Here is a 14,927-nt window from a genome sequence, read left to right as displayed (position 1 = left end):
GGCTCAGCTGAGGCCTCATTCACCCCTGCCCCTGCCCCACTCCCCCCTGCTCCTTGGTGGTCTGAATCTGACCGGCCCCAGCCCTTTCCCTCTCCACCACCCCTTCCTGAGCTTCCCCAAGAGCCACATGATGCCATGTGCCTGCTGCTGCTGGACGGGGAGGGAAAAAAACATACACATATGCAGACACACACACTCACTCACTCTCTCTCTCTCTCTCTCTCTCTCTCTTACGTGTTGCAGGGGCAGTGTGTCTATGTCTTCATGTGTGTCTGTCCCCTGCCCGCCTGGTGGCAGCAGGCATGCGGCTCTTGGGGCAGTGGCATTGTGGTGCAAAGTCCAGCCTGCAGCAGCAGCTGCCTCTTCCCCGCCCACAGAAGTGGGGAGCATGTGCCCCCCGGGCCTCCACCGGGGTGCACATGGCAGCGGGAGCAGCTCCCCCTCCCCACACAAGTTGCTCTCTCGGCTCCGTCCCACGCTCCACCCTGGCTGTGCAGGTCCTGCCCCAGCCTCAGCCCCATCCCCAGCCTCACTCCTTCCCTCACTGTGGAGGCCTTGATCTGCTTCCTCCCCACCCCTTAAAAACAAAAAAATATATATAAAGGGGTACATGAACTGCTACTTTGAGGCAGAAGGGGTACGCTTGTTAAAAAATGTTGAAAACCCCTGTTCTAGAAAACAAGATGGAGCATAACTCTGGTACCTAGTGGTTAGGGTACTCACCTGGATACTCACCTCCCAGTACACCTGGGATATGTACTCCCATAATATGGCCCAAAGCACTTTACTTGGCTATAAAATAAGTTTGTATACAACTCTAACCATACTATTGTAGTTTCCCATAACTTTTTACTATAGATGGTAAATGGACTTAATTTATTCATACTTAAATACCGACTGTTAATATCAGTGGCTGACTTTCCAATTACTTCAGTTTGCTTTGGCTCAGAACCTAAGCACAGCTCTACTTTTTAAAAAGGATTAGTGAATATGCCCTTTATGAAGCTCTATTTTTATTGTATTTCAATTATTTCAATGCAAAGGTCTCCATTTAAAAGTTCTAAAAGTATGTTTCTGGTGTATTTTTTGTTTTCCTTTTCTACTGCCAGCCCTGTAAAACCAACCTGGGACATGGAGGTCAGGCTGTAATAGAAATTATAGCCTCTAGTAATAATTATGTAAATAATAACGAAATATTTCCTGTAGTCATATTTATTCCAGAGTAGGGGTGTCAAACTCACCCTTTGCCCCAGGCCATGTTCATATCACAGGGTTCTTTCAGGTTAGAACCAGCCTGAGGCACAACAAAATAGTCACAGCAGCAGTGGAGAACTTGGTGGCAGAGGCAGCAGATTACATGGTAGTAGCAGCAACGGAGCATGTGATGGTAACGAGGACCATGCAGTGGTGCCATGCAGTGGTGCCTCCAGCCCCTGGTGCATGCCCTGTGCTGCACCTGGAGCTTTAACTGCCTCATGCCCTGTACCACACTGGCAACTCCAGATCTGGGTTCACCAAAGGGGGACGTGATGGGTGCTGGAGCTGCCACTGCATGCTCTGCTGCTGCTGCCACCACCACTGAAGATGCCGCCACTGCCACCATGTGCTCTGTTGCCACCACTGTCACTACCACCACATGCTCTATCGCTACCATGGTGTGATACGCCACTGCTGCCATCACTGCCACCACATGCTCTGTTGCCTCTGCAACATATGCTCCCAACTTTCAATGTCCAACTGGTAAACTGACAGGCTGGATAGAGCAATTGTGCAGGCCCCACTCAACTTCAATAAAGTGGCACAAGAAGAAGCAATAGGAATTTAGAAAATAATTCTGAAATTGCACAAGAATCCAGCTCACTTCCTCTGCTCCATTTTCTCTGCAAATATAATGGAAGTAAAAAGCTGGTATTTTAATAATAGAAGTAACCAACTAGGACTTTGAATATATATATGTTTATTAAGCCACATTTCAATCTCTGTTATAGATGGATATTCCATTTGTTTCAAACCAACTCACAACTCAAATGAAAACACATTTTATTTACATTTCATAATAATTATTTACTTACTTTCAAGCATCTTCCCTTGTAAAAAAAGGCTGTAAAATAATGCATTCTTACTCAACAGATCTGCACCATACATATGAAACAAGTGGAAGATCCGTCTCTGATGGAGGGACTGAAATGTGGGTTGGATATATAATCCCCAAATCCCCAACCTAGTGAACTGGATTGAATACTGGATTGAAAAAAAATATGTGTACGGTTGTCTAACCTGTTATTTATGCATGAATGAAAAGCACTGAGTTGTCACAGTAGAAAAGTTTAATCAAGCGCTCCAAAATAATATATCTATCACTTAATTCTAAATTCAGCAGAACATGAACATTACCTTGTGGTCCAAACAGTCCAAGATTGAAAATATACTGCTATATTGGGTCCTAAAAATAGCAGTCTGTAGCTATACCTGGAGCAGTGATCTCAACCAGGGTGGTGAGGTACCGGGGGTGTCACCAGACCCTTTGAAGGGTGCCATAAAGTATGAAGAGATAAACAGATAAATTACGCTAATGAGCAGAAGGCTCAGGCTTGCCTCTGCCTGTATGAATCCCTACCCCCATTGCCCAGACTTTCTGCACTGTAATATATTAATTAGGTTTTTTTTAATTGGTTGCCACTCAGTTCACACAAGTTATGGAGTTCAATGAAGGGTGTCTTGCATCTAGTGAAGAGTGCCTTGAGTCCAAAAAGGTTGAGAGCCACTGATCTAGAGATATAGCAGTCTCTAGCAATATTCTAGAGATCAGGAAATCATTCTAAGCACTGCACTCAGATTTGTACTTATAAAGAAAATAAGGCTGGTTCCCAGTTATCTTTTTAACATTTTTTTCTATAGAATCATCTGGTAAGCTAGTGAAACACTTTTTAAATTATTAAAATATGGTATACCCATGTAATAATAATTTCCCATGAATGTCAGGCAAATGCTATTGGGCCTGATTCTGTTTCAGTTGAATTAAGTGGGAGTTTTGTTGCTACAGAACAGTCTATATTGACAGGTTTTTGCTCCACTATACGAGCTCAGACATAAAATAGTATTCATCTATCTTGAAGGCAATTGTGTTATACTAAACAGCTTTTGCATCTGTAAATAGAGGAGAATTGTGGGAGACTCTCAAATATTGGCAATTTATAAATCATGTTACTGTTGTCCTGACACTGCTTTCTAGAGGGAGTCCGGGCTAAAGTCTTTATTTCAAATTGTACAGCTTCCTGTGATTTTGAGAGGCTAAAAGAAATGAGACAAAGAAACAATGGAAACCTTTGGAACATTTGAAAAAAGGAACCAATTATTACAGGTTCTCATCTCAAACATGTATATTCCTATGCATTTGAAATCTTCTGAAAAATTATATTAAATTTTTTTAAGAATATTAGCATTTGGAGGTGGGAAGGGTGTAGTGTTTGAATAAATGATCAGCATCATAGAAAGCCCCAGCTGAAAACTTAACTGGTGAAAACTCTCTGCTTATAGCTAGAGAAGCGACCAGATAGGTGATGAGTTCTTACCTCCTAATGTTCCACAGTAGGTAGGATGCTAAGTATTCTGCACAAACTGGTAATTATTCAAGGCTTGTCTATTCATTAGATCTGGTCAGGTAGTTTCTATAGGAATTCATTTCTGAAAAAAAAGGAAAAAAAAGAAAAAATTCCTTTCCATTTGCTCCATTTTTCTCCCACTTTTAACATCACTTCTCATTATCAGGTATGGGAGGTTTGCAGTAATGGTACTTGAAGGTTGAAGAAGCATAGGTTACCATGATTATGTCCATCTCTCTCAAAAAGAGAGTGCAGTCCCCTAACCAGCCACATAGATGAAAATTGTGTTCCTCAGAGCTATAATGATATGTGTGTCTAGGATCAACAAGGAGTTTAAAAGGAGGTTGAGGTCTGGCCATTTTGACAGTCTGCAAGCTGACTCCGTCTAGTATGAATGGCAATATGATGCTAGCCAGTTCTGCAAAGGGAATAACTCTTCTGTCTTGCTGAGTTTTAGCTTCAGCCCACTTTTGGTCAAAGAAATAGGACCGCAACCATCTCAGTACAGTGTCTCTTAAATGGATCAACAGAAGCTAATAGTCAGCGGTAAATAAAACGATGTATATATGTCAGGGTGGGCACATCTACACATCGCCCTACAGCTACGTAGCAATGCGCTACTTCGCCGTACAACACGCTACAGCGATGTAGCGATTATGTGTGTCTTCATGTAATCACCTGCTACATCTCTGTAGTGGCACACTCCCCAGGTATAATGCACCACGACAGTGACATAGCAGAAAAATCTACCCATGCACTGCATGTACAGCGCAGTAACCACCTGTACTGTGCTATGCTTTAGTACTTCTAAAATGAAGTACTAAAGGATAGCGCCATAGCAACATTGCCTTATGGCAATGTGTAGACATGCCCTGAGAGTATGAATGTCTGTCCTCTGCCCCTAACTAAGAGAAGACAATCCACCAGGGTAACCAAAACCATTTTTGGTGCTACATCTGATTTAAAGCCTTAGTAGAATAGATCCAGAATATTAGTATGATACAGGTGCTTCTTAAGACAAAGATTCTTTGTCTTAAGTATCAGGCCACTACATGTTTTGTGAAAGGTAGAGGTTTCGCTCTTCGAAAGGTGAATTAACTTTTCCAGTAATTTAGAGGTTTAATTCTCAGGTCTGTCTCAGAGTAGCATGTGATGGTTTTAATTCTTGTAGTGGTATTTACTGATACCATAGTCAAAAGCTTTGGTCAAAAGGCCAGAAAGGAGGAATGAGGAGTTTTGTAAATATGCCTGTTCATCAGTTCATGTGATCTTGATAGGACTATCTATTAAAAACAAATATGCAATAAAAATAAATTAATTTTCTTTGAAAAGTATTTACACAGCTCCTGAACGGCTATGATTTTTCAAAGTTAAATCTCTCATTCTCTTTCATTTTCCTTTTAAAAATTCCCAAAGCAATGAGAGCTCTCTATAGATTAATACAGAGCCAAATTTCAGTATTTCATGTTTTGAATATGAGGGAGAGAAAATCTCTCTGAAACCTAAATATTTCTGATTTTTCCCCTCTAAAGGCCAGACCCATTTTTTGGAGGATATGCAAAAACATTCTCTTCACGCTGAATCTTGCATTGAAATTTTCAGCTTAGAGCAGTTTTATAGCAATGTTATAAACTCCAGGAAATTGGGGTTTTTCTGGGAATATTAACAGACCTTTACTTTGACTGTAGAGCAGATAGAAGCACTACTATAATAAATTGTTGGCTTCATTTTTACAAGTAAACTATAGAGAACACAAATTCTATGTTTGACAGAAAAGCTATTGCTAGTTCTTGTAAATCATATAATATATTCCAGAAGACCTAAGGGTTTACTCTTCAATAAGGATGGAAAAAGATGTGTGCCCCACTGTGAGCTCACAGTAAGGCTGTTTCATGTAAAAAGTTGATAATTAGTCCCTGAGTGAATAAAGTAGAAGAGATAAGAGACTGGTACTTACTGTAGCAATACAAAATGCTTTCTCTGGCTGCTAAAATGTAAAGGGTATGTGGGTGAGAAGAGGGCTATTCCTGCTCATTTAATTTTACAAATCTTTAAAACTTGGAAGCAGATTTCTTACACTAAATTTAAACACATGTACTTTAATTTGTCACTAAGAGCTACAAAAATTGACATGTAAAGTGCAAAAAGCAGAAAGAGTTAAAGAATATTTAAAGATTATAAAGAAAAGGCATGAAAGACTGTATTATTATATGTACCAGGTAGATTTCATCTCAGTGTATACCGTTGACTTCTCTGGAGCTATACCAACAGTTACTGATGTTTCATCTACATAAGCAATTATTTTCATGCAGTCTTTAATCAAAAAATAAATTATTTTGATAACTGAATCAATTTATTTTAACCAGAGGTACAACCACAAATATTAATAAAGGATAAAATTAAAATCTGGAATAAAATAAATAAATAATCATCATAGAATATAACTTGAATACATATATAACTATCACAAATACATCAGAATCAAGAATCTGTAATAAACAAGTGCCATAGTCTCTTTTGCTTCAGCTTGCAAATCTTAGTAAGATTGAATAGTTTAAAATGACTTTGTAGCTCTATATTTTTAGCCCTACCATATATTATAATGTCTAATGCATTTTGTGTTTCCCCTTCACTATTACTCATCCTTGGCAGAGGTGGCCTTCTGGCCACAGCCCTTTGATGTCCTTGACTGCTTCTTAAAAAAGAACTTTGCATTGTTATTGTAACTACCTTTAAGTAATATCATATTTTAGACAAAAGTAAATGTTGTACCAAATGAGAGCATTCAGCATCCCAAATAGCCCAAATCATGCATTGCCAATAAAACCTGGAGCCTTATAATTATCTGCCTAGTTTTTCTGCATTTGCTTTGCTACATAATTTATTATCTGTGTATCTGAGACCAGGGAGTTTTGCTCAGGGGCACACACCAAGACCACAAATACTGCCAATACTTTATGAATGAAGAATATCCTCACTCAAGACTACTCATCCAGCAATCCGTCCATCCACACACTTCTGATTGCAGTACCTGGGAGTTCTGCACACAAGAGAACTGGGGAATCATGGTCCAAATCATAATAATTTGGAGCTACGAGTAATTTGATTCAGAATAGAAACATTCACAGTATTTCAATTCATTTTAAATAGCAAAGTCTGTTTCCAAACATATGATCCTCACTGTAGTTATCAGGAACCTATCTTGACCAGTATTAAGAAACGTATTCTCAGGGCTTAGGCAGATGACACGCACAGTTACATGAATATAAAAAAGGAATATAAAAGGAAACAAACATGTGACAGATAATTATATGCCAGTCTAACTTACTTGAATCCAGGCAAAAATCACAAGTAAAACTACGCTAGTGTAAGTCTCACAGGTGTAAACATCGTGTCAATAGCAATGCTGGAGCACCCGTTCACTTGATGCAGATAAGCTATTACCTACAGTCCCAGCTGTAACATCATCTATTGCAATAGATACCCTTGGTTAGTGGTTGTCTGTTTATTCTGGGTCCCAGCGCAGTCTATACTGGCTGTACAAAAGTGATGTAAATTACACGGGTGCAAATATGTTGTGCATCAAGGCCCACAGCTTAAATATGATGTGGCATCACAGATACAAAGTTGGCATTGAAATGTAACATTTAACATTCATTGCTGTTGTTTATGTGCATTACTATAGTGCTTGCCACTGTCTTGAGTGTTTAAAGGACTGCTCACTGAGATAAGATCACCAAGGGAGAGATTTCATCTCACACCTGGGCACCCTCCCTGGAAGCAGATCAAACGGCTGAACTTGCACAGTTCCACAGTTGTAATGAACATCATACACAAGTATAACTTGGGGGAAGGGAGGGAAAGGAGAAGGAGGGGAGTGAGGAAAATGTGGCCCAGCTGATTTAAATATAATAAAGGCACATCTGAGAGCAGAATATATCTCTGCAGAGCACACAGTTTGCCTCCATATCTTTAAATAAACATACAAAATATATATCGTCAGATATTGGTTTTTCCTAGTCTCTATGGGGAAAAATGAAGTTTTTGTGATGCTCCCCTTGAAACTGTATGTAGTGTCTAGAAACACAGACCAAAAATTAGAATTAATCTTTTATTTCAAGATATTACATTAATTTAACTTAAAATCTCAGCCTGATCAAAAACCCACTGAAGTCGATACTAACTTCAGTGGGTTTTGGATCAGATCCATAGCATCTCAAACCAGCCACTCTTTTAAACAAATTTTGTAATAGGTTTTCATCTATCTTGCTCTTTAATTCAGAGTAAAATTCTCCACAGTGGGCATGTCTACACAAGATGTTTACTGTGGAGTTGTCTATTTAGCTCCGCAGTAAATGTCTCGGCATCTGCACGTGTGGCCCTATTAGGCTGCAGTAAGCTAATAAACTTTGCAGCAGGTTAGTATTTGTAAATATAAATCATATGGTGTTGCAGAGTTTTTTCACGTGCAGCAGCACACAAGTAGATGTTACCCAGTTGGCTGGGGCACAAGGGTGCTTCAATTCAGGGGCTGCCTGCCAGCTAGCTCTGTTCTGGAGCACCCTCGTGCCCCAGCCAGTCCCTCCGCAGCACGTTGAATAGGATTGAAGAAGCCACAGGCTGGCAGGTTGACTCTCCAGGGCCCTGCCAGCCCATGGATGCTCCGATCCAGCTTAATGTGCTGTGGTTCCAGGCACACGTTCAAATGGTGCACCCAGGAGCAATCGACTCCAGCATCATATGTGCTCAAGTTTATTGCTATGAATTAATTGCATGTATAGATGTGCCCACTCCATACTAATATATATATCTAAAGTTTTCTTTCTCTTGTCTGGGAATGCCTTATATCACAACAGTGATTCAATGGTTGTATTTATTATTGGAAAGTAACCCATTTTAAACAACTCTGATACTTCATACTGTTCGTTTTCTTTACAACCTCCCAGAAATATGTTTAAACCAACAATGAAGACCTGGTTATCTGAAGATACCAGAAAACTTTGTATAATGGAAGGGTTTGCTAACTGGGGAAGCTAGCTTTGAAGTCTACTTTCATGAGCTTCTATCTCTGAGTAAAACAAAGTTCAGAGGCTTCACTTTGGTTATCTGTGTCACAGGCCAGCTGGGCACTGTGAGTGTATCAATTTTGGATCAAGGAGGCAAAGTTGGGAGTGGAATAAAGGCAAATTTATTATAGCTTACACACACACAATAGTTAACAGAAAGATAAATGCGATAAGCAGATAAGGCAATACAAAAGAGCTAATAGTAAAATAATAACAACAGATAATAATAACAGATAGATAGATCAATCTGTCACAGGCCAACTGGGCTCTGCGAGGGTATTAGCCACACTGGGGTGTTCAAAACAACAAATAGACAGACATGGGTTGGCAACTTATCGATAGTCCCTCAATGCCAGGTGCGCGCCAAGTAGTTCCAGCAAAGTCAGGCGTCCCTGAAGATCAACGCTGTCAGAGGGCTTACCAGGGAAGGGCTCTTGCTCAGGATCCGATCCTCACTCACACCGGGAGTCCGGGGTCCAGGCATGGGACAGAAATGACCGTTCTGTTCCCTCCTTCCTGCTGGTTACCTGATGCATGTGTTTTTTATACCTAGTTTTATGCTAATCTGTTGGCCTCAGGGCCACTCACAATGTTGCCCTATAGCTGTTACCCTATGGGATTGAAAGGTGTCAAAATCATCACAAAAGGTTACTACCCAGACTCAGGTTTATCCAATAAGCAAATTATGATGCAGCACATTTAGGTTTGAAATTGACATTGCTCCGCCTAAATCTCAACCCCTTTTAGGCTTCAGTTGAATATGCTTTCTTGGGATACCTCTTCCTGGAATGTGTTGGGTGTGCCTAGCAGTTAGATCTAGGTTTTATCGCTAAGGCTGAACCCAGAGCAAAAAACCGTTAGGCCAGCTAATCTCACAGCTACAGCTTTGCCTCTGGGGCCCAGTCAGTTCCATGAACAGTTAATTTATCAGTTTGGTTAAACTTATGACGGACAAGTTACATTTGCAAACTTACAAGTGTATATTAACTAATATTACCTATTTAGGCAAAATACCAAATGCCTCCAAGAAGCACACATTATTGCTTATTAATCCTTCTGGTTCTGGCTGTCACAATCTGACACAACTTTATATTGGCCAGTGGCTTCAAGGCCAACCAGCAATTCAGGAGCAGGCTATGGTCCTGGTTCCTCAGGCCTTTGGCACAGAAAAAAAAGAGCCAGGTGGTTTCCCCAAGGCCAGTTTGAGGACTTAAGCAGTTCAGTGCAGACATATAGGCTACTCCTAAATTCAGGCAGAGAGAGGATGAAACAGGCATGCATAGCAGAATTGCCTACAGGACAAAATATATCAAAGACGTAGTTATGAATATTACATTAGGCCTAAGTCTGCTGCAGACTTAGGAGTCTGAAGAAGCTTAAGAGTGCCTCAGAACCTTTTGCCCAAGTGGATGGTCAGAATTCTGTTCTTCAACTATTCCTATAGTTGTCCTGCATATGGCAAGATTGATTAAGGCTGGATGCAGAAATGCAGATTTGCTCTATCAAAAGCACTTTCAGGAACAGGTGCAACCAGGGCTGGTCACTGGCAGATGGCTCAATTTCCATATGTATCTAAGAGTATGAATAAGTTAGCAAGAGGCATACTCATTCCCATTCTGCAGAGTGGAAAATTCCATTCTCCTCCTTCCAACAATGTGATCCTGATAGTCCACAGGTGGGAATTCACCAAATTCCCTGCATACTGTGCTGAAGAAACTATAGGTGATCATCCACCCTTAATTTAATCTTAATTAGCACTTTTTTGTTCTGTGCTATCATTCATTTATATTGATATTACATGAACAAATATCAAGCAAAATGGGTTCTCTCTGCAATTGTACCTTTACCAGTTTGAACTTTTACACTGGACAGAACTCTAATTCACACTTTTGTTACTGGTAAAGGTAAGGATTATATATTTAAGACTGAACAAGCTCCAGATATATCAAAGGAAGATGCCAAAATACATTTTATGGAAGTAAAATAGTTTTTTAAAATTTTAATACATCATCATTTATCATCTACTTATGTATTTCTAGAGAGATCTTTAATGCTATAGAATCGATGTAAATAATCAAATACAGTTACAATGAACAAACTGCCAGTGTCCACCTTACCAATATCAATGGCACGATTGTCCAGTAGCAAAGAAAACGAATGTCTCAGAATTCAAAAGCCATATTCAGGTTAAAGGCCACCATCCTTATCTTTTATTCTGCCCAAAGGACAAGGGTTTCATTTTATAAAGATCATTAGTCACTGAAATATATATTTTAGAGAATTTCTAGTAGGGAAGATTATTTTTGCAGTCACTGGAGTGTACCAGATGGTTCATTAGCATAGACTAGACAAGTCAAAGGCTTTCAGAATCATTTAGAAAATGTCAAACAGAAACAAGAACCCTGTCACTTTTTATTAGAATTAACTACATCATACCCTGGACACAGATTTCACCTTGGGTCAGAAAAATTAATACAGAATTATATGAATTGTGTAATATACTAGGTTAAAGATAGGTCTGCCTCTGGGGGCTCATTTTCTGGCAGTACATTATGGTCCTCTACTTTAGGAATCTTCAACCTTTCCTTTTGTGAGATATGAAGAGAGTTGACCTTGCTCAAACTCCATTGGAGCCTAATTGATTTGAGGTATATGAAGAATTTCAGACACACTGCTAAAGCGCTTTTGCAATCATTTTCCCAGGAAACTGGGGCAAAAGGGTTTGCTGAATATTCAACAGTATAGAAAGTATGCTTTTGTCAGGAGAAAAATGCATCCATGAACTGAAACGCTGCTTTGGTAAATAAGAATTAAAATGCATTTAATTTTTCTTTTTTTAATCTAGATGTCAAAAATCTTGAGAACGTCCAGCTGGTGGAAGGGGTTCAGGAACAAGTGAATGCTGCTCTGCTGGACTATACAATGTGCAACTACCCACAGCAAACAGACAAATTTGGCCAGCTTCTCCTGCGGCTACCAGAAATCCGTGCCATCAGTATGCAGGCTGAAGAATACCTCTACTACAAACACCTGAATGGGGATGTGCCATGTAATAACCTCCTCATTGAAATGCTGCATGCAAAGAGAGCATAAATTATACCCATTAGAGCTTCTGCTTTCAAGAAAAAAAAATACTCTGAACTGCTCCAAGCAATGCTAATTAAAAACTTGGTTTTAAGACTTTGCAAAATGGTATAATAATCAAATACTTAATAGTAAATAAGTGATGTATCAGGGTATTTGTATTGCAAACTGTGAATCAAATGCTACATATCCCCAAAGGAATCTGTATAGGACTTTGTACCAGAGTGAAATGAGCTTACAAGTGGATACTATCACCAATGTCAACATGAAAAAGGACAGAACAAGTCTTGTATATTTAACTTTCCTGATCACCAATATGAAGAAATTTAGGAACAAACTGATCTGTGTTATTAAGCTAATATAGTGGGGAATTTGAGTGCACTGAATTCCTTCATTGTATAGCCGGACTTCTAAAAGAATTCTAAAGGATGCAAGACAGCATCTCCAACATCTTTCATCCTTCCAAGGACCCAATGCCTACTTCTTCTGGCATAAATGAAGTGGCATCTATTCAACAATCTGTAATAAATACCTGGAGTAGGCCACACACTATAGTAGCTCCACCAAATCATAAAAGCCTGGTTTTGAATGTCTGTGTCTCAGGCCTGCAAATAGCTAATATGAAGTCTGTTAATAAGTTAGCTTGACATTCTTAATATGTTCTGAGGTTTGTTTTGTCATGTGTTCATGTTGTTAAATCAGGCAGTATCCCTCTTCTGCTACTATTATATGGAATGGCTACAAAACATCAAAAATAGCTGCTCCAAAGCAAATTAGCCAGTTCAATCATGTTTCTATTGCAGTAGCTAAAACATGGTTCTGGCATAGGAATTTCTTAGATTTTCTAGCAAGTAAGCTTGTTGAAGATAATCAGTCTTTTAGCCATCATGTTGGAAGATAGCTTCTTTAAAAACAATCTTTTCTGGGACTTCAAATTATGACATTTCTAAATAATGCAAGCCAACAACTGAAGTGTATTTAGCTATGCAAAAAAAGAAGCCTAACAATATATCAGCTGACAAAAACAAGTAGCTCATTAAAAAATTATCTTTATAATTACCAATAAAATAAAGAAAGTAAATTTGAGACACAGGTCCTCAAGTTAACACAACTTTAAAAAAATAAAAGTTAGGTAATTAAAATCCTTTACATGAGGAAAGAAGAGTGATACTGCCATGTCTATGTAGACCAAAGTCTGCTGCAGAACAAATATTGGATAAGGACAAATAAGTACATCTCTATTCAAATGAAGATATCAGTATTATAACATGTAGTGCCACAGTTATGAAAGTTTTGCCTTATCTCATTATCTTAAAAGGTAACTGTGCAGGTGTGGATCAACATATGTTTAAAATAAAGTGTTAATACTTTACACTTTAAAAAAACCATAGTGTTTACATTCTTTAGGTCCTGTGGGGGAAAACTGTGATAAAATTGCAAAGCAGTGATTTCCTTAATGTTGCTTTCAGATTGGTAATTACTTTACCAGTATTTAATTGCTGTATGTCGTGAGACACTAAAATCAAAAGGGGAATTTCATTTCAACTTTAATTTTTTGAGATTATTGGCTGCACAATCACTTGTAGAAACTGTATAAACTCTTAATCCCTTAATTTTTTTCATGAAGATTGCTGGCTTTTGAATAGTTTATTTATATTGTATATCATAGTTTTCACTGTAGACAATTATGATGCTAATTTATTGTTCTTTAGTTTCATCTTTATATAAAATATAGCCAGAATAAAGAAGCCAAATATATGTGTTTACTGTAGCATGTCTTCAAGTTAGTGGAACATAGTTCAGGGACATACAAGGGTCTTGACAAATTAAAATCATTCACTTGATTAAATGTCTGTAAATCTTCATAATCCTAAATGTAGTTTATTTAAATCTATTGTAAATTATGTGAGTTGTAGCTTCTTCTGTTTCATGTGAATTTAAAAAGGTGCATTCTTATCTTCAATTCTTTTCCAAGCATTGTACATTTTATACCAAAGACATCAGTTATTCCGTATGTAATAGTACAAAACAGATTATTTTAATCATCTGTATTAATCAGTTTTACTGGTCTGTCCATGTGTAGGGTACAAACCTAGATTTCTGTCTCACATTACAGAACACTGCTCACTCTGTCATACTGACCAAATGTAATCTGAAAGTAGTTCATCCAAATACCATATGCACTCAATAGGAAAGGACACATCAATTGAAAAAAACAGCAAAAATAAAAAAGATGTGAGTGGCATTTGAAGGTGGTTGTGAAGTTCTGTAGTCACATATGTACAACATAGGTATAGTGATTTTTTTTTTACATTTCAAGTTTTGCATTCTGTACATTTACAATTTTTATTGAAACATGATGGTGAACCTCACTGAATATTAAAAATTTTAAAAATATAAATAAAAATGTGTTGCTAACTCTATACAAAGCACTATACTCCATATAAAGGACAAGATTACTAATATAAGGATGTAAAAGAAAAGGAAAAGTTTGCATATAATTTAACGGAAAGAGTTTCAGATAGAGTATATTAGCCAGAATCTGTGGTTCCAAGAATCCCTCTAGATTGCCCAAAATTTGCAAACAAAATGCTCTTGAAGGTTAATTGTTAACCACTTTGTAACTAGACGTTTACTGATGACTGCCTTATTGATTACAGGACGTATTAGTAAATGCAGACTAAATTACAAAGGTTTTAGTTTTGGCTGGTTTATTATAGTTCTGTGTTTGTAAACAGACAATCTGTAATGTTTGAATATTTGTATTACAGATGTTCTGCAGCTGCCTTGGATTTGAATCCATGCAACTTTTAGAATGTGCAGTTAGTTACTTGTTGAAGTTGAAGTTCTCTTACTGTATCAGTGAAATACATATTGTCATGTCAGTTCTTTCCAGGAGCTTCTCATCACCAATGGATTTTTTTTTCAGTATTTCAATAAATATTGATATGCCCATCCTGATTATTTTAAACTTGTTTTTATGATAATTTCACTGCATTGGAAACATCCTGAAGCAGAAAACGTTACTAAAGGAGTCAGCAGTAGAAAACACAGAAAATGAGATCACCAAAGAAAATCTAGTACAGACAGGAATGTAAATTTAGATGTGTACAACCCTACCTTTAGGATCCCAGGTAGGACAATGAGCACAGTACAGCACATGGGTGGCCAAACA

General features: G+C 38.2%; 1 protein-coding gene across 2 annotated transcripts in view; it reads left to right on the top strand.

The window, feature by feature from the left end:
- Positions 1 to 14,701, top strand: part of NR5A2 (nuclear receptor subfamily 5 group A member 2) — a 114,826-nt gene extending 100,125 nt beyond the window's left edge. The window contains exon 6 of one of the 2 annotated variants that reach the window (XM_025206337.1): positions 11,514 to 14,701. In XM_025206337.1, coding sequence (XP_025062122.1) covers positions 11,514 to 11,761 — 248 coding nt within the window. In that variant the 3' untranslated portion in view covers positions 11,762 to 14,701. Of the gene's footprint in view, positions 1 to 2,130; positions 2,235 to 11,513 lie in introns of those variants that run through there. The other variant, XM_025206338.1, reaches the window with a different exon arrangement.
- The last annotated feature ends 226 nt before the right edge of the window (positions 14,702 to 14,927 follow it).

The sequence above is a fragment of the Alligator sinensis genome, unplaced genomic scaffold (genome assembly GCF_000455745.1).
Source record: "Alligator sinensis unplaced genomic scaffold, ASM45574v1 scaffold34_1, whole genome shotgun sequence".
Lineage (NCBI taxonomy): Eukaryota > Metazoa > Chordata > Crocodylia > Alligatoridae > Alligator > Alligator sinensis.
This window is presented reverse-complemented; position numbering and strand designations above follow the sequence as displayed.